This window comes from Ochotona curzoniae, unplaced genomic scaffold (genome assembly GCF_017591425.1).
Source record: "Ochotona curzoniae isolate NIBS_2020 unplaced genomic scaffold, NIBS_Ocur_1.0 contig_1014, whole genome shotgun sequence".
Classification (NCBI taxonomy): Eukaryota; Metazoa; Chordata; class Mammalia; order Lagomorpha; family Ochotonidae; genus Ochotona; species Ochotona curzoniae.
Window position 1 is genome coordinate 37,882,526 of NW_024464920.1, and position 26,583 is coordinate 37,909,108.

The 26,583-nt window shown below is 42.0% G+C and overlaps 2 protein-coding genes across 4 annotated transcripts in view; one reads left to right on the forward strand and one right to left on the reverse strand.

Moving 5' to 3' along the window:
- Positions 1-3,424: 3,424 nt before the first annotated feature.
- Positions 3,425-17,148, reverse strand: DEPDC4 (DEP domain containing 4). The gene is made up of 8 exons (XM_040990782.1): positions 16,802-17,148; positions 15,850-15,995; positions 11,886-12,063; positions 9,073-9,302; positions 7,819-7,961; positions 7,607-7,732; positions 4,569-4,647; positions 3,425-3,462 (listed from the first exon to the last, which is right to left on the reverse strand). The coding sequence occupies exons 1-8, from the start codon at positions 17,056-17,058 to the stop codon at positions 3,425-3,427; spliced, it is 1,197 nt and encodes a 398-aa protein (XP_040846716.1). The 5' UTR covers positions 17,059-17,148.
- A 1,052-nt stretch (positions 17,149-18,200) lies between these two features.
- SCYL2 (SCY1 like pseudokinase 2) overlaps positions 18,201-26,583 on the forward strand; it is a 43,798-nt gene continuing 35,415 nt past the window's right edge. For 2 of the 3 annotated variants that reach the window (XM_040984200.1, XM_040984197.1), the window contains exon 1: positions 18,201-18,390. The gene's annotated coding sequence lies outside the window, so the exon portion shown is untranslated. The remainder of the gene's footprint in view (positions 18,391-26,583) is intronic. The other variant, XM_040984189.1, reaches the window with a different exon arrangement.

The window sequence follows — 26,583 nt, forward strand, 5'->3', positions numbered from 1 at the left end:
TGTATGCTCAGATGCTTGGGAACCTGTCACCTACACAGGAGACCTGCATTGCGTTCCAGGCTCCTGACTCAGGAAGCCGGGCCCACCCCTGGGGCCTGGGGACATTTGGAGAGTGAACCAGTAGACAGGATACCTCTATACCTCTCTCGGTCTCTCCCCACTGCCATTATGCTTTACTTTCAAAATAACAATCATGATTGTCAGTTTCTAGAAATTATTTTAAATTGAGGACTAATATTTTAGAACAAAGACTATGTAACTGGTAATTTCATTTATAATAGTTGAATATATATTAAAATATATTGAAAATGTGAATGTATATTCTTATCGATCAGTCCCTTCCTGCCTCACAGCTCTGGTTCTGAGAATGTCCTCAAAATTCCTCTGTAGGCAGTGTTGGTGCCCACATTCCATGTCAGGGCTACTCTACTTCCAGTCCAGATTCCATCTGATTACCCGGGAAGCAGCAGGTGACGGCTCACGTGCTTGAATTCCTTCTGCACATGCAGGAGATCCTTGCTACAGCCTGGCCCAGCCTTGGCTGTTGTGACCTTTTGGCTAGCAAATCAGTGGATGGAAGATCTGTCTTTCATCTGCCCCCAGTAGACAGCAGTGCGCTCAACTGCAGGCACAGCCTGAGCAAGTGGGGATTATCAGCAGGATGTGAGATGGGGGGTCTGTGATGGTTTGGATATACTCCCCCAGCGTGCTAGAAACTTAATCCTTAGTATCAGTACTGTGGTACGGTAAGTTAAGTCACTGCCTGCAGTGGTAGCATCTCATATGGGTGCTGGTTCAAGTCCAACTGTTCTGCTTCAAGCTGGCTCCCTGCGAAAGTGCCTGGGAAAGTAGGGGCGGAGCGCCAAAGTGCTTAGGTCCCTGCACCTAACCTCCTGGCTCCTGGCTTTGACCTGGCCCAGCCCTGGCTGCTGTGGCCATTTGGGGAATGAACCAGCAGATAGGAAATCTCTTCCACTCTCTGTTTTCAGATAAATATATATTGTTTTAGAAACAGTCTTCTCCTTTGGAGGTGAATTATGCCTCTCAAGAAAGAATTCCTGATAGAATAACTTGGCCCCTCCCCCACCTCTTGCACTTTTGCTCATCTATCCTCTGCTATCAGATGAAGCAAAAACAGCTTTGCCAAATGTGGGCACCTTGACCTTGGCCTGCCTAGTCTTTTGAACTGCAAGAAACAAATCTCAGTGGTTGCTTTTTGGTATTCTATGGGTTTTGGGTATTCTGCGATAGCAGCATGGGGACAGAGGATGGAAAATTATCAAGAGAAAACCTGAAGGGCGAGTTAAGATGATTCTGACTACATTGACCTAACAGGATTCTTGCTGAAAACAAGCCCAGGTGGTCAGACATCACCTGGGCAGTGGCGGAGGAGGCGGAACTTGAACCGAGGTGGAGCGTGCTCAGGTCCCGAGGGTGGGGGTTCTGGCCTAAAATGAGATTTTATATGGAAATGCACAGATGGGCCTAGGAGAAAGACTTTGTCATGACTGAGACTGTGACTAACTGAAATGTTCACAGCGCACATCATACATATCACACAAATCTCATACATCATAAAATGTCTTAATTCTCATGACAGCTTACTAAAATTTCTTAAAGGATGCTAAGGGCCAATTGATGAAGGCATTGTACTTGATTTTGTTTATTTACACAGAGAAAGAGTGCTTTGCATATAATAACTCTCCAAAATATGTGGTTTCAAGTTGAAAGGTAATACATACTCTTGGAAATTTAATTCATTCATTCTTTACTGACTCATACATCATATAGCAGCAGCATTTTCTTCAAGAAAATTCTTGATTTTCATTTCTTCAGTGACACAGTAGTCATTCAGTAGCATGTTATTTAACTTCATGGAGATTTTAATTTCTTTTTTCTTCCTGCGGTTGATTTTGTACTGTGGCCTTTCATTTAAGGGGATGTATAGTGTGACTGTGAAGGAGACTGTCATATCCAGATGTGAGGATACAATGCAGTATGCATCTCTACTTCCAGACTAAAGATGGACTCCCAATGAAACTGTTTACTATATCTTGACACTAGGATGCTGGACTCTGCCATTGTCCATGCCTGCCGTGATGGACATATGACTGTGTATGAAGAATTATACTGTAGTAATAATATAGGGGAATTCAGTGGGAATTTGGGGAGGGGGTAAGAGAAATCCCAGGAGCCTATGGAACTGTATCATAAAATAATAATAACAAAATAAGTAATAAAACAAATTACAGCTGTTTAAGGGAATAACTTGAAAATTCTATTATATTAAGGAAGTGTGCACTTTCTTCAGAGAGCTCATATGCCTTTCCTATGGGGAAAACTTTGAAGGAAATTAATATTAGGCACTAATAAGTGATTTCAGTAGCATAATGATCAAGTGAATCAAGCGTACATGAAGACTGAGTTGATTCCTTTTTAAAACCTCCTTAACATATTTTAGACATGATTATAGTTAAAATGCCTGGAAGCCATCTTTTCTTTGCAGTCTTAAGTATGGATGTTTGAAAAACTACCAGATTGGCACATATTCCCAAATGGTAGTTTCTTGTCCCAAAAAGTATCAATTCAAAGCTTCTGGGTGGTGTTTTTGAAATTCCTTAATCAGTTTCTTTTTTTGTTTCAGAGAGATGTTAGGGTTACTGTTAATCTCAAGGGCCAATTGATGAAGATATTGAATTGTCCTTCCCTTTTGATTTTCAAACTCCTTGCGTGTCATGGGTTGGCAAAATGTAAAGTCTAAAGAAAAAAACATACATAAGAATTAGAAAAGCAAGTTAAAAAAATAACTACAACACTAACAGCTACTTATATGCACTTGCCTTAAGCTGAACTATAATTTTTCCAACATGTAAATAATGTGACTTATATTTTCTTTGCTCCAAAGTAATAGCCTCACATACATCATACATATATAGTCTCCAAAGTAATTCCAACAAGGAGCAGAAGCAAGAAACTACACTCCCAGTTCAAGAGGAATACACAAAGAATTTAGTTAGCATGGCTAAATAGATTAGAGGCATGATCAAAACAGAAACAAAGAATTGGGGAATGCTGGCTCTGGGCTGCCTGCTGCTCTCTGAACCATCCTGGCCTGTAGTGCTTCCCGACCCATCTGTGGGTGAGGGTACCTTCACTGACACCTCAGCATCCATATACATGAAAACAATTCTTAGAGTCAACATTTGAATTTCCGAAGCCCATAAATGTCAGAGGTTTTGTTTTACTCTATCTTCACTATAACAGGCTTCAATTAAATACACCTGTGGTGATGCCTTGGCATTAAACTGCCTCCAAAAGTTTAAATGCCCATATTTATTCAGAATCAATACCTTACAACAGCTTACAGTGAGTGCTTGTCGTGTCCTAAGTTTCTGGTAACTTTTCTCTTTAACTCTTCTGTATTCTAAGCTATGGATGTGCAGGTATTATTATCAGTGATTCCTTATTGATGAAGAAACCAAAGCTTGGGACATGTGGCTGGCAAGAGGTCAAGGAAGGATCCATATCCAGGGCTGTCCTGTCTCAGGGCCGGGGGTTTCCATTACTAGCAACAGCGTTCAACTCAACTCTCTTCTAGGGTCTGCATCAGCAGGACGCTGCAGGGAGCAACTGGAACTGGGGATCAAATCTATGCACCCAGCATCTTACCTGCCAGGCTCAGCACCTCCCCTGTTAACCTTTCTTTTCCAGCTGGCCGTGACATACAACCTCTCTAAGCTCCACTTAGCTGATAATAATGGCATAAGTGGGATCATAATTGACTTGCACAGATTATTGTGAAGAACAAATAATAAATCTACTTTAGTGTTCAGCATAGGGTCTGACATTCAATAGGGCTCAGTATTAGTGTCAGTTAAAATAATAACTCAAGTATGTTTATTATAGTCAATGTTACCTATCAATATAACATTTAATGTATTGATATATCAACTACTTAATAACTGCACTGTGAAGTAAATGGTATCACTCTTGCTTTGTGGATGAGGAAACTGAGACAGCAAAGAGCTCACTGATTTACCAGGCATTTTGGCCTTAGCATTCAGAGTTACAGCTTTGATGCTACTTAGTCTCCAATGTGACAACTCCAGAGGATTTGCATTAAAGATACTTTATAGTCTTAAAAAAATTCTAAATTATGAAATCAGATCCGCTGCCACCAGATAAGGACCCTGGAGCCTAACAACTGGGGATTCCATTTCCTTCTTTATAAAATGTGATCCTTCTACAATAGAAGGTGGCAGAGCCAAGAGAATGGAAAACAAGAAGATAACAGAGAATAAAGCAGGAAGTAATAGGGGATTGGTTGGAAGGGGTGGCGAGGACTGGCAGCAGCAATGAGAAACATGGTGTGTAGCTTCATTGTCCCAAGGGAAGCCAACGACGTGCTTCCAAGAACAGAAGAATTTGCCCTGGGGATATTAAAAAATAACCTAAACGCTACCATAGTTAATGATGTCCTATATGTATTACACATTCGCTTCCGGTATCTTTTCACCTCTCCTGGCCACAGCAGTCAGGGATTGGAAGGAGCAACTCCGAATCCATACCTGAGATTGCATCAGGATCTTCTCCATGCCGAAGCTTCTTAAGTTTCCTACTGATGAGATCCAGTAAGGTGACTGGTGTCTGCAGAAAGAGAAGTAGTTTCAAATATGTGACGTGATTCTTTTTTCTTTTTCTATCTAGGAATCCAACATGAGGAAGAAAAAAAAGCCTCTCTATTTTTGACCTATAAGCTAGAAGAAAATTGTAAATGAGGAGGTGGGGCTATGGTGGCTTTTAAAGTCCTGTGAATCATAAATTTGTATGTATTCTTAAGACTCTTTGTACTTTTATATAGCAGCATATTCCCAAAAGCCCACTGGAAAACGCATGAAAAAACTATGAATTTAGAAAATTTTTGTACCACCATATGTTGTGTTTTTTTTTTTTTCCAAAATTTTCTAGAGACAATAAGGGATGTCCCATTCATCATTTCACTACCAAAACGCTCCCAAATAGCCAGTGTTGGGGAGTGGCTGATGCCGGGAGCCAGCAGTGCTGACTGAGTCACTCACAGCAGAAGCATGAGCTCAGTTCCCCGGCCCATCACCACTGCCCCCTAGGCACACTGGCAGGAAACTGGAGCCAGGAGCTGAGCCAGGAATTACACCTGTGCACTCAGATGTATGATACCAGAGTCTCCACTGCAGGCCAAATGCATGCCTCCCTAAACTCACCTAGAACTCCATTCTGTACAAACCTTAACACTATTGCATAAGTTAGTTTTGAGACTACTTTAACAATTAATGAAGTGTTCTCCTGTGGTTATAAAAATATTTGAAGTTCCATGCTAGTATTCATAAAAGTATATTACGGTTCATAAGTTGTGCCCACTAACTCATTCTGTCATTCAATAAAAAGTTAATGTGTCAGATAATGTTCTAACAAGGAATGCACGCACAGATGAAGTTTCTGAATTCAAGGAAGCCATACTCTCAGAGGAGAGAAAATCAGTTTTTCAAAACATCAACAAATATATTTCAGGTACTGATTTAAAGATTTATTTTAATTTATTTGAAAAGCCTCACCCCACCTGCCCCTGCCCCTTGTCTTGTCCCCTGTGGAAGCTCCAGAACCCTTGGCAACCCTTTCTTCACTGTGAGCTTTTTCCCTGAGAAATCGAAGTAGCCCCTGGAGCTAAGGAAGATGATGGCTACTGCTTGGATTGTCCTCTCAGCCTGATTAAAATAAAAGCCTACAAATTTGTGTGTGATCTTAATCTAGCTCAAAATGAGCGAGGCATCTATGGGATCAAATTGTGGGAGCCACAGGCTTGCCTCAGAACAAACTGGGAAGGCAAATTTCTTAATCATCCCCCTGGGTGATTTGGGAATTCCCCCACTCTCAAATGAAGGCAGATAAGAATCACAATGGGAATGTAAACAGAGCCAAGCAGGTGGTTAGGGATCAGGGCCTAAACAGCCGCCTTTCCTAACACCACTGCCCTAATAATACAGTCCCTCTGGAGGGTAACTGTAGCAAGGCTGTGGCCTGGGGGCTCAGTGTTCCTGCAGAGCCAAGGGTCGCTTCCACAGGTGCAGTCTCTCTTGAGGGAAGGCGTATGGATCTTGTGAAGTCTTCTCTCAGTTGAGTCAGGCCAAGTGGCTCCAGGTCTAAGTCTCTTTTTCACGCCCCATGTTGGACGTTGGACACCAGGGAAAATATGTTACTAGAAAAGCCCTGTGGGTTCTTTCGTCAGCTTATTGTAGAAATAAAAAGCCTGTTGCACACAGAAAAGTTTATTTGCAAAGGGATCAGATGAGCAGAGAAGGGAGGCAGAAGGGGAAAGCAGCTCCTGAGAGAGAGCCAGGAGGTGGGGCGCCTCTCAAAGGAGGGAGGGACACCTATAAGAATTTGTTAAAAAGCAGCTGAATTGACCACTTCAGTAATCTGAGCCATAACCTCCGTTTATTATTTTCATGAAAAAACTAGGTTGGAGAGTATGTAACTATGAAGTTACTAGTGATCTTTGAGAATATGTTTCACTCAAAAATTATAAATGGGGGAATCACCTGTACACAGTATTGAACTGAGAAGGAGCTGGCATGGAGGCACAGTGAGTTAAACCATAGCTTGCAGTGCTAGTATGGCATTCTGGATGACTGATCTGAGTACTGGCTACTTCAATCCAGCTCCCTGCTAGCGTGTCTTAGGAAGGCAGCAGAGGATTGCTTGTTAGTCGAGCCCCTGCCGCTCCTGTGGGGAGACCAGGATAGAATTTGCAGCTTCTGACAGGCTTGGTCCAGACCTGGCTGGCATAGCATTTTGGGCAATGAAACAGTGGGTAGGAGAAGTCTAACATTTTGCCTTTCAAACAAATCAGTATTTTAAAACATTGAATAACTGAGGAGATAACTTCAGCTACAGCTGACAGAACTACAACCAAATGCAGTTTTTCTAATCCCAGTGCTGCCCCCTTCTCTTGCCTCCAGATCTCTGGAAGGTTGTTCTTTCTGCATTCCACTTGCCACTTGATCATTTATTCCCAACCCAAAGCCCGAGCTCTCTTTATAAACGTCATCATTCCCTTCCACGGCGATGCTCAGAACCTGCCATCCCTCGGCTTTACTTCAAGGAGAAGCAAGCTACCTGGGTCACTCTTTGCACCACCTGCAGCTCCTGCCTACCAGACTCCAGCACCCACTGAGTCTCTCTGACCTTCCCCCACCCTTAAGGCATTTATCACTTCCTATCAAACTACAGGACTTGATAATTGATTGTCCTTATTGCCTGTCTTCCCTGGATAGAAGCTCCTCTAGGCCTCCTGCCTCTTTGTATTTCGTTCACAGATTCCGATCAGCCAGAACAGTAGCTGGCATGCAGTGCAGCATAAGAAACAAGTTGAATACTTTAATGCATATATTTGCAAATACAGAAAGGTTTTGAAGTCAGCTTCCTTCTCTTTAGTGGATGCAGGGAAACAACATTCCTTTAAACTTTGCTCATTACAGTTACTCAGTAAATTGTTAAGTGGATGATTTGCCTTTTTGCTTGACATAAATAGCTCTGTAATAAATGTGTCCAGGCAAAATGCCAGTGGTACCTTGAAGAGCTCAGCATGGAAGTCCAGTAGGAAGCAGGTCAGTTGTTCTGCCCGGACTTTTAGCAACGATCTGGTTTGCAGAACTGCTTTGGCAAGAGTTTTCATGACCACTGTTTTGTTATCACACTGAAAATAGGAAGATGAACATAAGCATGAGATATTTACAACACAAAAAAAGTTTAAAAAAATTGTAAAGCTATAAATGTTTTCACCTGTTTTTGCAACCTGTAGCCAGTGGGCTCTGATGCAACAGCCATAAAAGTGAGTAGCCGACGTAACTCCTCCCTGACGTTGGGTGATAGCAGTCTTAGGTAGAGCTGGGTTGCTTCAAGCGCTTCTGCTCTCTTCTCATTTTCTGTATGGCAATGACAAAGAAGGCGAAGAGACGATGGGGGGTAGGGTATCTAGCAGTTGGTTAAAATACTAGGATGTTGTATTTGGTTTGCAAGTTGCTCTTTTTTTTTCATTGCAATTCTTACTTGAAAATATTTCAAATACAAAGGGAATTATTTAATTCTACATAATACGAGGTGTGATTACAGCCACATTACCAAATAGTATGATGGTTTTATTTTTGGTTTAAAGATTTATCTGAAAGAGTTACAGAGAGAAAGGGAGACGGAGAGATCTTCCATGCACAGGTTTACTCTTCAAGTGGCATGACAGCCAGAACTCAAACTAGCACCCATAAATGATATTGGTACGGCAGATGATAGCTTTGCCCACTATACCACAACGCTGGCCATGGTATCATGCTTTTAAGATGAAATCATTTGACTACTTATGTGCTGAAAAGGTGACATCATATTATTCAATCTTTGTTGTGCTAAAAGGTCACCAAATTAATAAAAGTTTAGCTTAGTGGCTAAATCTCTGCCTTGCACATGCTGGGATCCCATATGGACACTGGTTCATGTCCCAGTGGCTCCACTTTTCCTCTGGCTCCTTGCTTGTGGCCTGGGAAAGCTGTCGAGGATGGCCCAAAGCCTTGGGACCCTGCACCTGTGTGGGAGACCTGGTAGAGGCTCCTGGCTTCAGATCGGCTTGGCCATGGCAATTGTAGCCACTTGGGGAGTGAAACAATGAATGGGCAGATCTTTCTCTCTGTCTCTCCTCTTTTCTGTAAATCTGCCTTTCTAATTAAAGAAAATAAATCTTAAAAATTATATATATATATATATATATATTATAAGCTGGTGATTCCAGAGATCTCATGCCTCTAATCCTTGTGCTATATCAATATATGTTTCTCAGAAGATTCTGTGATATGTTGTATCTTAGATTTTGGCTTTATAGTATATAAAAAGTGTTCAAAATTTTATAAACATGCATATTATGAAAAAACATATATGGATTTAAAAAATCTTATGCACCAAAATAAACTTCTTAAAAAACATTCTTTTTATAGGAAAGTCAGATTGACAGAGACAAGGAGAGACAGAGAAAGTTCACTAGTTCTTTCTTACCTAAAAGTTCAATAATTCCCAAATGAATATCAAAATAGTCATCAGTTAATAGGCAACATCTCTCTTGTTGACTGTAATATTTTACTATGACATCAAAGAGTAATTTCTTCTGAATATCCAATCTTGCCTCTTCATTTTCGTTTTGCATTAGCTGCTGACTAACTTTAACTATTAATTGGTCAGGGAAATACTCCAAGCATTCAACTGCTGCATTAAGCCAGTTATCAATTCTGGATGGAAAATGCAAAACAAAATAAATCATAGTTAATATTTATAGTTATAAAATACATAATATATCATGTATATTATATATTCATATAGAAATATATTTATAAACACAAACATAGATTTATAAAATATTTATATGTTTATATATATTATATGACATATTATATATAAATGTATAAAATATATAATATATGATATATATTTCTATATAAAATATATAATCATAGTTATTATTTAACTAAAAAAGCACTGTGTAATAAAATTGAAGGTTATCTTTAACCAAATCTAAAGAAAAGTCCATTTTTTGAAGAGAACAAAGTCAACGTGTTTGGCTGGATGATTGAAAGAATGAGTAACAGGATGACTCCCTTGCCAAACACCACCACACTCATGTATTCAACTTGGGCGGATTTAAAATACTTTGGGTGATCTTGTTATTTATTTATAACTGTTTGTCTTTACAGGAGTCTATCGGAATCATTCCATTCCCTTAACAACCATCAACTCCCCTCTCTCACTCTCCCAGGAATAATAATGAGATGATGTGGTTTTATCATTTTTTGAAAATAAGATATTAAACACTTTTACAGTCCAGAGGCTCTGCTTACCCCAAGTACACTGCTTCCTTTTCTGACATCTCCCCCTTTCTCCCTCCCTCCCTCCTTCCACTCCTCACATCCCCTCTTCTTCCTTCATCCATCTCTTCCCTCCTTCCATTTCTCCCCTGACGCATGAACCTTACATTTGACCTAAGGTGTGATTCCTATCTTCTAGATCCTAGTACTGTCAGGAAGAGACAAAAGGTTGTTTTTCTCTTGCAACTCCTACGGCAGGCTGGTTGCTATTTGTTCTCTGCAGCAGCACCTGAAAAACACCTCTGTTCCTTTTCTTAGGGTCTTGAAGCAAGGCAGGGAAGACTCAGCCCTTTGTGGGGAGTTCTTGGCTAGTGTGGAAAAGGGGAACCTGCCTTGTGTAAACAGAACCACATGTGACCAGCCACGTGGGCCCACAAGACTATGATCACTCAAGTCTTCCAGGATCTGGAATCTGGAATCTCCAGGTACTTAGCCTGGGAGTCTGCTGTTCTTTCCTAGTGTTGGCCCACAGGGGGTGGGGGGGGTGGGGGGGAGAGCATACACTAGTTCTCTCTGCTGGCACCTAGCAGAACTCAATATCTTACAAGAAGCTGCTTTATTTAAGAGTGACAAATAGAATAGTGACAAAATCAAAGAGAAGGAAACCCTAGGAAGGGTAACTTATGGATAAGAATTTCCTGAGGGCCCAGTACAGTAGCCTAGTGGCTAAAGTTCTCGCCTTGCATGTGCCAGCAACCCATACAGGTGCTAGTCTGTATTCCAACTGCTCTGCTTCCCGTCCAGCTCCCTGATTGTGGCCTGGGAAAGCAGTAGAAGGTGGCTCAAAGCCTCGTGACCCTGTATCTGCATGGGAAACTTGGAAGAAGCTCCTGGCTCCTGGTTTTGGGACAGCTCAGCCCGTCTGTTACAGTACCTTGGGGAGTGAATCAGCAGATGGAAGATACTTCTCTCTGTATCTCTTTCTCCTGAGGAACCTCAGTCTTTTCTGCTTTTGTGGTTTCTGCCTTGCTTGCTTGGCTTGCGGGCGGGGGTGGGGTGGGGACCTCCAGGACCCACAGCCCAGGTGCTGACCCAGGTGCTGACCCAGGTGCTGACCCAGGTGCTGACCCAGCAGCAGGTCAGGCAGGCAGAGCATTCCTTAGGAAGGAGCCCCTGGTGTGCTTTTTAGATAAGACTTGCTCACTACCCCACAGTCCACCAGTTTGTACTATTTGAAAGATGCTTGCTTCAAACCTACCAATGGAAGCTTGCCAACTTGTTCTTTTTAAAAGTTAACAGCTAGACTGACCAATCACGACTGTGACATTGTGTGGAATTGATCTAAAGTGTATAAAAGCCCCGTGCTGTCTGACCTCGGGGCTGCTGCTCTCCCAGTCCCGGAGGGAGGCGGCTGGGAGCCCAGGCTAGTCTGCATAGACTGTCCTAGCGTTCGCATCAACTTCAGATTCCTGAGGATTTCTGGGGAGCTCAAAATCTGGGGACAATACTCTCTGTAAATCTGCCTTTCCAATAAAAAGAAATAAATCTTTAAAAAAAAAATTACTCCCTCAATCTCTCACCCAGAAATGAAGCTTATTTTATGATAAGGCTTATTTCCTTGGGGTAAAGTTTTTATTTTTTTCTCTCATGTATCTCTCCCCTACCAGACTATGGATTCATTTATAGCAGGAGTAGATAAATCTGTAGAAATTGTGATGATTGTATTATTTTAGGCTCATATAATGGAAATGATACAACTCCGCCTGCTGCAGGAGAGACAACTGATACGTAAATGAATTCACATGAATGAAACCAATTTCCAATGATCTTGCAGATCACAGCCAGTGACTTTGCTAGATCAAATTAAAATTCACAGTGATTCAGGTGCGAAAGATGGTGTCAGCTTACAATATGGACATATTCTCATGTCTTACAGTAAAACATCAAGGGCAAATAGACGAAAAAGTTCTTCAATTGTAAATTGTTTAAAACAGCTAGAAGGTCACTTACTCAGTTAGACACAGGCTTGGAATCAGCTCTCTGTCCAGGCAAGTGTTAGCGATAACAAGGTCTTCCTCCTTGCTTACCCCAAGACTGTGTGTCTTAGCTGGAGCTTTTAAAACATTTTCCAAGAATGGAAGGTGAATCAGCTGCAGAATACATAAGAATGTCTGTTGTCTCCAGATAGCTTCCACAGCTTAGAAAGACAAAGCCAAGCACTGATCACACACATACATAGTCAGCAATGCTAGGAAATTCTTTCACTTCTAAACACAAAATCAAATCTACTTTAATAGCACTAGAATGAATTAATTTAATGACAGGACCATTTAAATTTGCTATGTTGCGATTTTTCTCTCCAAGATTCAGCACTAAATATACATTAGAGTTAAGAGTAATGTTGATTTTATTTTCTGGTTATCTTGATTTAAAAACGCTGTCAGCTAGATTTTAAAGTCAATCTTAAGCTAGTTCCAAATACAAAAAGCTACTAACCACACAAGTTATTTTATACAGCTGAGAGACTATGAAAGTATAAAGACAACTCCTTCCATTCAAAGCAACACAAAGAACTAATATTTTTAAATTCAAATACAGCATTAGGTAAATTCTAAACTTGAGCCTCTGAGCATTTCTGTTGTTAAGTTCTGTTTCACTCTAACCATCAGATTAAGGTCAATGTTTTCTCTTTTAATTAAAACAACTAACAGAAGCAAAAGTTTACTAAATCTTGCAGCGATCTTAACTCAGTACCCTAAGTTTGGCTCACTGTCAGAATTTGTTTGGTTTTAAGATAACTTTGATGGTTTTTGTTTATTTAATTTTTACTTATTATTTGAAAGGGAAAGAGGCAGAGCCATCTTTCATGTACTAATTCATTCTCAAGATGCCGGCAGCAGCCCTGGCTGGGCCATGCTGTAGCCAGGGACCCCGAACCCAACACATGCTTCCCTTGCCAGTGGCCAGGGACCCTTCATTACAATATGCATTACCTGGAAGTGGAGGGGCCAGGATTTGAAAGGGACACTTTGATATGAGCTGTAATGATGCAACTGGTATTCTAACAATGGACCCAAATTCTTAACCCAGCTATAAATTACTTTGAAGAACCAACTTGTGTAAAAAGGGGAGCAATTTCATGTAAAATTCTGGGTTTCAGCTTACTATTAAAAAAAATCATACATTTTCTTCTGCCTGGCCCAGCCCCAGCAGTCATTTAGGGAGATTAACAAGCGGTATATACACACACGTCACTACTCCCCTGCAACTCCACCTTTGATATCAATCCATCAATCAATCTTATTTAAAAAGAGAATGACTTTAGCTTTGTTGATACCACGACAAGAAGTTAAATGACAATAGGAGAAATAGCTTCAATTCTTTGGAAAATGACCCCAAAGATAATTTGGGAAAAATGATACTGTCAGAAACTGTGTACCATAGAAAGGAAGTATAAACAAGAAAAATGAAAATACTGCAGAGGGGAAATAGGAGATCCGACAAAGGAGAGGCAAAAGGTAATTCCCACAACGATGGGAAGAGAGGTCGTGGTGTGACAAGACTGCACCAAGCAGAGAGAGCAACCAGCCATCTCAGGGAAAGGACATCCACAGAAGGGGATGCTGATAAGACACCTGATGCATCTGAATACCCCAAGGGGTGATTTAGATAAATGGTGAAGAGTTTGAAATTGCAAATGTGTTCAAATGTAAAAAAGCTAAGCCAAGCAACAAGTAGAAATACACTTTCTCTAGGAAAACAAAACATTGTAAGGGAAAGGGAATTGCAGTTCAGCTTTGAACAACATTTAAAAAAATATTTACATTACTTCTTTTAAAAAAAAGGATTTATTTGTTTTTATTGGAAATGCAAATTTAGAAGGAGAGACAGAGATCCACAGGTTCACTCCCCAAGTGGCCACGATGGCTGGAGCTGAGCAGATCCAAAGCCAGGAGCCAGGAGCTTCTTCCTGGTCTCCCGTGTGGGTGCAGGGTCCCAAGGCTTTGGGCTGTCCTCTCTGCTTTCCCAGGCCATAGTCGGCAAGGTGGAGCAGCCAGGACAAGAACTGGCACCCATACTGGTTCCTGGGGCTTGGAGGTGAATGATTAGCTAACTGAGCCATAGGTTGAGGCCTCATCATTACTTTCATTTTAATCAGATTAATAATTATGGCGAGATATCCACATAATAGTCAACACATGCCTTCCTTAGTTCATGTTGCATTTATGATATGGTCACACAGTATTTCAAAACATCAATTCTTGTAATTTATCTAATAACTTCATACTGACGTATGTTAGCATACAGCCTTCATGCACATGTTATCTTTGAATAGAAGCTTTGGCCAAAATCACATAAACGTAGCTTATTCTCCTCATTAGGGTAATCTGTTTCTATCTGAAGGATGAAATTTTGATAAGATAGAAATAAGGAAGGAAAGAGGCCCAAACCCCTCTGTGGAAAGTAGATGTGCCAGAAGTTGCAAAATCATAAAGTAGCAATGCCAACATCCTATTTAGAGATGTGAGTTGTAATGGCTGTCTGGGGAACTGAGGGAGAGATCAGCGGGGAGCAGATATTAAAAAAAAAAAAAAACCTTGTAGAGTCATTTGAATGCTTTATAATATGTGTGTGTACCGTAAAGGTAAAAGTAAAAATGTTTAAAGGAACAGGTTTTGCTTCATAGTTAAGTTCTCTATATCCCAGGCTCAGCCCAATCATTCAACCGGTTAATCCTCCACTTTTAAGTGCCAGGATCCCAGATGGGCGCTGGTTCATATCCAGGCTGCTTCATTTCCCATCCAGCTCCCTGATTAAGGTCTGGGAAAGCAACAGAAGATGGCCCTAAGCCAATACAGAGTGTAGCACCTCCAATTAGTTGGGTCATGGTCAGGATGAATGATACACTTCACCTGCCTTGTCTGATGTAACTACACCGTAGAGGGAAGCTCTTCCAGCGAAGCTGAGAGTCAGTAACACACACATTACTTCCATTACATCTACGTCAGTTTTTGGAAACAGTACTAGTGTAAGGGAGGAAAAGGGAAGCTCCAAGGATTTTTAAGGCAGTGAAACTCTTCTCTAAGACTGAGTAATGGATACATTTCAACCTTTCATCATGCATTGTTCCAAACAATGCACATTGTTTCAAATGCACAACACCGAGATGGTGTCCGAAGGTTGACTACCGGCTCTGGCTAGTGATGAAGTGATGACGTGTCAATGCAGGTTTGGTAATACCAGAAAGCACTTCAAGACTGTAGAAAAACACAGACTTAACAGATAAGCTGAGGTGGGCCTGGCGCGACAGCGTAGTGGTTAAAAGTCCTCACCTTGCACGCGCTGGGATCTCATACGGGCACTGGTTCTAATCCCAGCAGCCCTGCTTCCCATCCAGCTCCCTGCTTGTGGCCTGGGAAAGCAGTTGAGGACGGCCCAAAGCTTTGGGACCTGCACCCTGAGGGAGACCTGGAAGAGGCTCCTGGCTTGGCTTAGCTTTGGATTGGCTCAGCTCCAGCCGTGGCGGTCACTTGGGGAGTGAACCATCGGATGGAAGATCTTCCTCTCTGTCTCTCCTCCTCACTGTATATCTGACTTTCCAATAAAAATAAATCTTAAAAAAAAAAAAAAGATAAGCTCACTTTAGTGCAGAAAATATGAAGTCCATCCATAGTGTTTTCATACATACTTTTCATGAACAGAATTCTGGAAGACCCTTCATATGCATGGCTTTATATATATATATACACATATATATATAAATAAATACAAATATATTAACATGTTAACATAAAGGATCCTTGTGGACAGCACTCTGATAACTGGAGAGGGTTTGAACAGGTGGGTGGGAATGTACTGAGAACTCGGTGCTTCCCACTTCACTGCTGCGGACCCAGTATTTGCTTTAAAGACACCTTAAAAAGTCAGTTCTTCATTACAAAGTTCTCAAAACAATAATGCAAACTCAAATTACCTTCTTTTGAAAGCTGGAGAACAGGTTCATTGATCAGGATACGAGGTAAGCGCAGATCCCCACTCACTGCATGAATAAGTTCCTCAGTTCTTTCCTCACAGAGCTCATGTGCTAGAGGATTTGAAATCATTTCATCTTCTGCTCTGCTAAAAAATAATATGTAAACATTTTCATTAAAAACAAGTCTAAAATGTCAAGTATGCAATTTAATTTGTTTATTAAAATTTATTTATACATTGCTTATTTCCAAAAAGGATTTCTGATACCTTACAATAAAAGATAATAAGAAATCAAATAGAATAAAACATGAAGAAGATAAACTAGGATTCTAAATAAAGGCAAATTCTAAAGTTCACATTACTGTGATCGAGTAGAAAAATTTTCTTGCATTTCCACAGACTCCTGATTTTTTTTTTTATTAAGATGTAATTTATTTGTTTGAAAGGCAAAGTTACAAAAAGAAGAGAAGTTGAGAAAGAGGTCTTCCATCTGCTGGTTCTCTCCCCAGATGGTTGCAACAGGCAGAGCTGGGCCAGGCCCAAACCAGCAGTCAGGAGGTCCTGCCCTGTCTGCCATGTAGGTGCTGGGGATTTAGGGTCTTAGGCCATTTTCTGCTGTTTTCTCACACCTTTAGCTGGGAGCTGGACTGCAAGCAGAGCAGCTGGGACCTGGAACCAGCAGGCCAAAGATTAAGCAGCTCTGCCACAACATTGACCTGAATTTCTGGCTTTTATTACATTAGCTAAGTCATTTTTCAAAATTAGAAAGCATATCAATTTTTCAGAGGACATATAAATTCTGAACAATTTAGAGTAAAATATAAAAGTGGATTAGTTTTGTAAAAATTGCCTTCTGCAAAAATCTGACAGAACAATATTCACATCTGGCTCAACAAATACGGTCTTTGCACAGCCTAAACTCAACATTTTGTAGCACCTCGGTTAATACGAACCTGGAAAGATTCTTTGTATTCATGTCACCCATCAGTCCATGCACAGCATCTTTTTTTCTCTTGCAAAAAGCATAAGACGATTTATTGCCTAGAAATCTGTAGAGACTGCTGCTGGAATCTTCAAATTGCAGTTCCCTGTCGTTTTTGAACAGCTTCATTCCGACCGGTTCAAACACTTTATGCGTCATTAGAAGTTGGCAAAGGTGAACTCCTTTAAGACGAGAGATGTCACTGCTACTTAGGCACACGTTCTGCATAAGATGACTTAATACTACATCGACAGCATCAGCGCCAGTGAAGCAGTCTCTGTGTGTTCGTAAATGATGCCTCCTCCTTTTTATTTCCACCTGGGTCTGAAGAGAGTGAATAATACCATCCCATAGCTGAGTGGCTTGAAAACGACCAGAACAACCTGCAAAAACATATAAATAAATATTCTTAATTATACTACTAATAAATATGAGCATCATATGCAATGCTAGTACTTGAAGGAGGATTAGCCAATTGAGCCATCGTGCCAGCCCCTGAATGATTTTGTTTTTAAAAATTAGTTACAGTAAAGCTTTTTTACTGATATAATTCACATACCATAAATCTCACCATTAAATTCTGTATTCTCAGTGCCTTCACAAAGCTGTGCGATCATCACTATTATGTAATTCTAGAACATATCACTCAAAAAAAAAAAAAGCCCTCTAAAGAAAGTAGTCACATTCCCCATCCCAGTAAGCTTTTAATATGTACCAATTATAAGGGAAAAGTGCAATACCTAGAATGTTGTTTCTATATGTTTTGGGGCTTAGAAGCCAAGAATTTAATGTCTCCTCCCTTGGCAATTCTTGTACATGCGATTTTACATGACAGTTTGGTATTTATGACAAAGTGACAAAAAAAACCCTTTTTAAAAAAAAAATCCTTTTGTAATAGAAGCTGCGCTTTCCCGGCCTTTCCCAGGGCACTCCAACAGGAGTCCGCGCCCGCAGCCCGGGACCCGGCAGAACAGGTGGCGCGGGAAGGGGACGTGGTCCTGCCACCGGAGGGGCAGAGTCCACACCGACCGCCGCGTCCCTCCCAGAATCCTAGCCTAACATCCAGGCAGGGCTACCTGTCCTCCTCTTCCGGCAGAAGCCACCTGCAGGGACCCCGGCACGCCGACCACTCCGGCCTGGGCCCGCCAGCTCGCTCTGGCTGCCCAGGTGACGGAACCGAGGAGTCAAAAGAACCGCCATCAGATCCCGCGCGGGCTCCTCCCCGTGCTCCTCGTCCCGCCCCCACCTGACTGAGGGGGCGGGGAGAGAGCCCGGCACCGCCCCTTCCGAGGCCACCGGAAGTGACGTCATGCCAGGCCCGCAGGTCTGTGCGCCTTCTTCCCCCTCCCTTATTCTTGCTCCCCAGTCCCTCCCCTCCCCTCCCCCCTTCCTCCTCCAGCTCCAGCCTCGGCGGCCGCGGGGCTGACCGAGGCTATGGAGTAAACCGGTGACCGCGGCCAGGTGCGGAGACCGAGCAGGGACAGGCAGGTGGCTTTTCTGGGGGCGGGAGTGGGGGTGAGCGATCCCCAGCACCGCCCCTCCCAGGAGGAGAGGAGAAAGGTGAGTGATCACTGGCCCCGGGCAGCCTGGCCCCAGGGGCCGCGCTCTCCCCTGGCTCCCCGGGCTGGCGAGGAGGGTGCCAGGAAAGGACCCGCGCCAGGGGTGGGCCTTCTGGGGGGTCCCCGGGGCCGCCCACTGTTGCCTGGCGACGACGTGGAGCCTGCGGGCCGGCCGGGCCGCGCGAAGCCTGGCAGGGTTGGGTGGGGGGCGACGGCCAGCCCTGGGGAGTGGATCGTCCAGGACCGAGGTCCCCTGGAAGAGGCCTGCAGGCGAAGGGAGACCCGAGACCGGCCTCGTCTGTGGGACGGAGAGGCCCCTACGCGGGCTCCGGAGCTCGGGTTTCCTGAGCGATCTTGGTCAGCCTTTTGGGAAATTGGACGCTACCTTGGGACTGGGGGAGACGCCTCCCCTCAGTCTGAGATCTAGCCCCGTCACTTGGGTCTCCAAGCCCAGGCCTTAGCTCTGACAGTATTTACGATTCTAGCAGGGAAGGTTATTGTGTGTGCGAGGTGGGTGGGGCAGGTGTTTTGTTAAGACCCTAAAGCACCTTGGTGGCTCCTGCCCTCTTGTTGTCCGGAAGCGAGGGAGAGAGAGAGTGGAGGAAGCTTTGGAGCCATAGAGCTCGGGGAAACTTCTTGGGCTCCAACCCCTAGGAGCAGTGTTTGAGGAGACCAGGGTTGTCAGATCCAGCCCATCTCTGTCCGTCTCCAGCGCGAGGCCAGTAGTCAAAGTTGCCAGCTAGGATTTTGTAGATCTAATTCAGGCATAATTCTGCTCGGTGATACTTTAAAAAAAAAATGTTGGATTCCATACATGAAGAGGTTTTCTTAGTGGCATGTCTCCATTCTGGAGATCAGTAGTTCAATGAAAATGTTCCAGGCTGGTGTGTGGTTGTAAAACAGGGGCCATTCTGGTGATGACTTTAAAGACAAGGCCTTGCAGACATTATTTGATTTTCTCTCTCTCTCTCTCCTTTGGATTGGCTTCCTGTCATTCTTTCTTTTGTGTAAATATTCTTCAAAAAGTTCATGGTTTGTGTAAAAACGACTTCTTGGAATCAACATCAAAGTCTCTTAACCCTCCCATTTGCTTTTGGGGGTTTTCTGAAGGAAAGGAGCCTAATGGAAGATAAGGAGATAAGGGCTTTCATCCTGTTGACCTTTTTTCAAACAAATAAAGAAACCTATTGCTTTGTCTCTTGGATCCAAATACAGGCAAGTAAATATGAGCACATTGTATTTTCATACAATAGGATATTTTTGGACAAATTAACCCTATAATTGTGAATTACTACTCATCCTAATGTATTTGAAATCCTTTGACCACTCACCACTCAGGGAAAAACAAACTGGTCGTTTGGTTGTGTTTTTTCACTTGCAGTAGCATCACCATCCATTTCTTTCTGTAGGCGTTAAGGTTTGGCAGTTCCTCTTTCTGCTCATCCTACTTGATGTCTCCTGGGGATTTTGCCTCTTAAGTCTTCCTACTCCTCTTCCTCAGTAGCACGAGCTCTGCCTCTTCTGTGGCCGCTCTGCTGTGCCACACCTGGCCGAGTGGACTTGTCACAGTGTGCTTCTAGGACATCCTGTCAGTAGCTTTTTAAGAAAAGCCGCAACTTGAAGGGGCCTTCCTGTCAGCCTCCTGTCCCAAGGGCAACCTTCCACTCCTTTTCTCCTTTCGCCCCTACCTGTCCTCCTTTTGGTTCTCAGTTCAGGAGCACCACTTCTTCGGGGTATGGAATCTCCTGAGATGTCCAAGCGCCTAGAAGTACTCTTGCTTACTTTAGCCAATTAATGTCAACTCAGCAGTCAGCCATTTCAAAGAAGACGTTCCTGATTGAAATAGTCATGATTCTCATGACACCATGGCAGAGTTGCCATATTTGTTACTCCTTAATAACTTCATAAGATGTTCCTCCTCTTGTATTGAATGTTCAGTGAATGAATTCATGGAACGCTTGCTGGATGTGCCAGGAATGCTGCATCATCATCATCATGAATCCTCACAACACTCAGGGTAGGAGTGGCGTCTTTCCATTTTTGTATATTAGGAAATCATGTTAGGGAGCTTTGCTGCTGGTGACAGCCCTTGTAAGCATCAGAACTGACCTTTGCAATTGGGTTTCCTTGCCACTGAACACTATGCACTTAACCCACTGATTCTCACACTTAATTCTCACAGTTTGTTGTGCATCAAGAATCACCTGCAGGTGCTTGCTCAAGGTGCAAGTACTCTAACCTTTATAAATTCTGGTTCCAAATGTTTGAGGTGGTACATGGCAATCTGTAGTTTTTTAGATGTTTGTGAGAATTTAAAACCCTTGTGTTAGTACTTTGTTGCTTTATGAGTTTGTTTTCACAATTTGTGCTAAAGATGTAATACTTTATTCAGAAAAAAAAAAGTAGGCACTGGCATTTGGCCTAGCAGTTGTGATGTTGCTGTGGTGCTCACGTCCCATGGCAGCACATCTGGGTTCACGCGCGGGCTCTCCTCCAGCTTCATGCTGCTGTGTGCCCTGAGCGGTGGCTGGTCATGGCTCCGGTAATCGACTTCCTGCCACCCGGATGAGAGACCCAGGTGGAATTCACAGGTTCCAGTTTCAGTCTGGCCCTTCTCCTGGCTGTTGCCTTTGGGGAATGAACTAGTAAATGAAGATAGTGGTTTCTGTCTGTGTGTCTGCGTGCCTTTGAAGCAAATAAAATACATCTGTAGAAGAGAACTGTTCAGCTACAAAGAGACCTCAGTGGTCCTTTTAGTGTAAGCTCTTATCAGCTTTGCCTTTTCCCTCTAGCTGGAGGGACTGGCCATTGAGAAGTTACAGCCCTACTGCTACTGCTATTTCCTAAAAATTATTTTCGAAACGTGGCCTTTTGGCTAAAATCAAGTATAGTAAAATCTGATTAGCGCTAAAAACTACCCTAACTGACCTGTGCTTGAAGTTCTTGCAAAAGAATTTACTTGAATGTGGTCACTGCTTAGATGTTATTGCTAATGTTACTTATTTGATGTGTAAGCGTGTGTTGCCTTTTACATTTTCCTTGCACAGTAGTCTCAGGTGTGTAGTGAATGCTGCAGACCAAACTTTTCTTGTTTTTCCCGTTGCACTTCCCGTGACCCTTTTCAAATAGTGAATGCCCAGTAATAATGAATAGCTGCGTACTCACTGTGCATTGCTAAAAGTCTCTACATTTTTTTATGAGTGCTTTTAAAATCAGGCTTATTTTCTGTTACTAATCTGTTCTGATTAACTGATGGCGATAATTAGATAGTTTCACAACAAAAATGGTAATACTCAACTAGTACAGTCTTTGTTCTTCAAACTTCAAAGTTTAAACATGACTTGTGTTTAGGCTGAAGAGTGATCCCAGCCATTTTTTTTTTAAATCCTTTCTCTGAGTACTGCCAAAAGAAGAAATATGTTTTTCAAGACTGAATCTCCAGATTGGCTTTCTATAAACAGGTCTTCATCTGGAATGTGGGTACAAAATTTTTCTCTCTCTAAGGGATAAAAAAGAATATTGGAGTTCATTTGTGTTTCCTTTTTCTACAGTTCTTTGTAGTCAGCATGTATGATTTGGTGCTTATTGTCAGCGTATTCTCTGCTAGGTGCCATGAAACAAAGTTGTTAAGTATAATTTCATTGTGAGGTGTCATTACAGTAACCTTTCTATTTGCATTGCATTAGTTACAATAAAAGCAAGCTAATTTTGCTTTTTTAATATTTATACCTCTGGAAGTAAGGTCTTTGAGGTTGTGTTATTTCAAAATTGAGGAAGTTTCTTTAGGCTAATTTTCACCCATTATTTTCTTGCTGCCTCTAGAGTTCATGACCAAGGCAGAACTGAAAGAACTGCCAGTTCTTTTTCATCTACCTGGCATCAGGTGCTGTAACACTCAGCCCACTTTCTGCCAGGTGAGCATAAAATCTGTGTTACAGGAAATTTGCATACTTGCTCTGCTAAAAGCCAGGTCATGACTTGAGTCATGAGATTCTACTGAAGCTTCCTCAAATCTTAATTTTCCTAATATTTGGGATGGGCAGAGGGCTGAGTTTCCAGTGATTTCTAAGTAATATATAAAGAAAAATGACCAAACATTTCTTTGATTTATACTTTTTGTCTTTGGAAAAATAGGCTTATTTCTGTACTTGTAAATCAAGTGAAAAATTTTTTAAAAAAAATCTGTTATTATAAGAAAAGATACTTGGATTATAAATTTTATTTCTCTCGACTAGCAGTTGCTAATAAATCAAAATCTCATTGAAGTTCAGTGAGATGGCTTAATGGCTTGATGAGATCATTCTGTTCTTACATATCTGTTATTTTCAAGATATTCTTGTGTTCTTCATGGATCTCTTGGGAAGACCTGTTTTTTTAAAAAAAATTATTTAACATTTACTTTGATTGGAAAGGCAGATTTATAGACAGAAGAAGAGACAGAGAGAGAGAGAGAGAGCTCTTCCATCTCCTGGTTCACTCCTCAAATGGCTGCACTAGCCAGAGCTGAGTCAATCCAAAGGCAGTGGCTTTTTCTGGGTCTCCCATGTGGGTGCGGGGCCCAAGGACTTGAGCCATCCTCCACTGCTTTCCCAGGCCACGAGCAGCCACAACCTGAATCGGTACCAATATGTGATGCTGGTGCTGGCTGTTAAGCCACTGCATCGGCCTCTGGAAGATGTTTTTCAAGACCATAGTCTTTATTTGGGCTCATGGAGACCATATTTTTATCTTCCATTTAGACTTTATTTTAGATAATGCAGGTTTTGGTCTGCACATGTAAAAACTTCCTAGGTATCTCCATATGAACATCATTTAGAAATCAACAATTCTGCATGCCCCAAAATTGAGCTGTTTCTCTCACATACTATCAGCTGTTTTACTGTATGTCCTGCCTTCATGAATGGTTTTATCCTCCGCTTCGATTCTGATGGCATGACATTTCTTTTGTCCATTTCCTTTATCTCATTGATTCAAGGTTTTCTTAGTTCTCTGCTTGTTTATTTATTTTTTTTTCTTCTTTCTTGCTGCTATTTCCATACTCCATCAGCCTCCCCACCTTTTAAACTTTGAAATGTGCATTGTTGGCCCGGCGGTGTGGCCCAGCAGCTAAAGTCTTTGCCTTGAATGTGCCAGGATCCCATATGGGTGCCAGTTCTAATCCTGGCTGCCCTGCTTCCCATCCAGCTTCCTGCTTGTGCCCTGGGAAAGCGGTCGAGGACGGCCCAATGTTTTGGAACCCTGTACCCGTGTGGGAGAGCTGGAGGAGCTCCTGGCTCCTGACTCTGGATCCGTGCAGCACTGGCCGTTGCGCTCACTTGGGGAGTGAATCATTTGATGGAAGATATTCTCTCTATCTCGCCTCCTCTCCATATATCTGACTTTGTAATAAAAATAAATACATCTTCAAAAAATATGAAATGTGCAGTGTAGCATGAACATTCATAGCATAGTTGACTTTTAATATATAATAATTATAAAACAACATAACACTTTTTTTTATTAATTACATTGTATTATGTGACACAGTTTCATAGGCTCTGGGATTTCCCTTCCATCCACCATCTCTTCCCCGTCTTCCCTGTCCATATTTCCAAGTGCACTTTCCTTATTTTCTTGCTTTGTATGTATTCTAATTGCAAATATCATCTGTGACTACATATTAACATTTTCTTCAGTCTTGCCATATTTCCTGCCTCTGCCCCTAGTATGTGGTTCATTGTGCTTGGTAGACAGATAGACCATTTTCCTGCTCATGTCTGAGACCTTTCTGGGGCTCATCACAGCTTGCTTGCCTACTAATGAGTGCTCTTGCTGATCTGGCTTTTCTGGTCCCCTTTGCCAGACTTTCTTTTCGTCCAGCTCTTATCTGAAGTGCTGTGTTTTCACTCCTGCAGTTTACCCATTCTCTTGCCCATTCACTCCTACTCGTCATTGGAAGCATCATGTGCATTACTGCTAGGAAATCATTCTGTCCTTTTTGCTGCTGTAACTCTGTACATGTATATTGGGCAATCACTGTGACTCTTTAACTTTTCTATTATTCCTTTCTGCTAAGAATGTTCACAGCCTGTTTTTGCTTAACTCCCTCCTCAGTCTCTTAAATCCATGTGGTACCAGGTACATGGTGTGGACCAGTGTTGACTTTTTAGATCATGGATAGGCAAGCCCAGCTTTGAATATCAGCTCTGAAAACATCCTTTGTTTTCATTCTGAACTCTTGTTTTCAGATCATCCTATAATCTTTCTCCCATGAATAGCTTGGCATTTGATAATTCCCTCTTTTTGGGAATATTCCTCCCCTTTTATTCCTACCTGAAAAACACTGTTTTTGAGCACATCCCCAGGTTCCTCTAGCATGGTACCCATTTACTCCTGTAGTTAGTTGGTACAGTTCTGCACTTTGAGTCTGCAGCTGCTGGACTGAGTCCCTACAAATAAGAGGCATTTTCATGTACATTGTAGTCCCAGGGCATAATAAAGTACACAGCATGTAGTAAGTAGCTGTTCAGGCAGAGTTGGAAGGATGGATACTCAAGTTTAAAATCACTTTACCTCTCCATCAAAATCCACAGCAGATGTTCATGAAGAACAACTTGGCATGACACAATGCTGTTTTCATAATTCCTATAGCAACATTTTCTAACTGCTTGCCGAAATGTCACATTAAATTAAAATAGGAAAGTAAGTGTTTCTGTTTACAAACAGTTCAAATCTTTAATAGAAAAAGATAGGTTATATTTAAATAAATGCAGTTAACGGAAAACTGGATACAGATAAGGGGTACCTTGGTCCAATGATCTTAAAATGTTTTTTGCTTTTGTTTCCAACAAATAATTTTTGAAAGACATTGTATCCCTTTGGCATTCTCAAGTTAACGACAGCTGGAGTTTTGTTGTTGTTTTTAAGAGTTTAAAGATTGTTCCAAGTTTCTAGCTTGCTGTTATTGTCAGTCTTCATCAAAACCTTGAAGTTTGTTTATCGACTGAAATAACTGTGTTCTGATACATCTCTCTTGGACAGCCCTATTCTTTTATATATATATATAATTTACATATATAAAATATGTATATATAACACATGTATTATGTATATAAAATATATAAATTATATTGGAAAGACAGATCAGACTCACAGAGAGGAGAGACAGAAAGATCTTCCATTCACTGATTCACCCCTCCCATGTGGCCGCAGTGGCCAGTGCTGAGCCAATCCAGAGCCAGGAACTTTTCCGGGTCTCCCACATGGATGCAGGGATCCAAGGCTTTGGGCCGTCCTCTGCTGCTTTCCCCAGTCATAGTCAGGGAGCTGGATGGGAAGTTGAACAGCCAGCACACAAACCAAAGCTTGTTTGGTATCCTGACATGTGCAATATGAAGATTTAGTCCCCGAGTCATCATACAAGGTCCCAAACATATTCTTATCTTTTTTTTTTAAAGATTTATTTTTATTATTTTCTTATTGGAAAGGCGGACATACAGACAGGAGAGACAGAGGAAGATCTTCCGTCCGATGATTCACTCCCCAAGTGAGCCCAACGGCCGATGATATGCCGATCCAAAGCCAGGAGCCTCTTCCGGGTCTCCCACGTGGGTGCAGGGTCCCAAGGCTTTGGGCCGTCCTCGACTGCTTTCCCAGGCCACAGGCAGGGAGCTGGAAGGGAAGAGGGGCTGCTGGGATAGAACCGGCGCCCATATGGGATCCCGGGCGTGCAAGGCAAGGACCTTAACCTCTGCGCCACCACGCCGGGCCCCCAAACATATTCTTAATTGTAATTCTCTGATAGAATGAGATCTGTTAACATCTTCCGGGAAGAAGTGAAACACAGCCTTGTTTATTCTTTCTTACCTTTTTGCTTTACTCTTCAGGACTGTTCTCTCAGAATTAATGCATCATCTAGCTTCATGCCCTTTTCTTTGCAAAGATTTTTTTGACTCGCGGAAATGCCCTGTAATAAGACGGAGATGACTAAGAGAAATGCATTTTTTAGTCACCTGGGGAAAGGCTGTGAAGAAAGAAATGATTAAGGAAAATCTTCAGAGCACAGACTTGTTCTGAAGCAAATTACCGTTAGGAAAGAGTACACATGAGGTTGAAGATTATGTTGTGAAAGGGTTTTTCAACTTATTTTGTGCCATGAATCCCTTAGACAAACTAATGAAGGCTACGGATGCTTTTTCAGCATAGTATTTTAAGA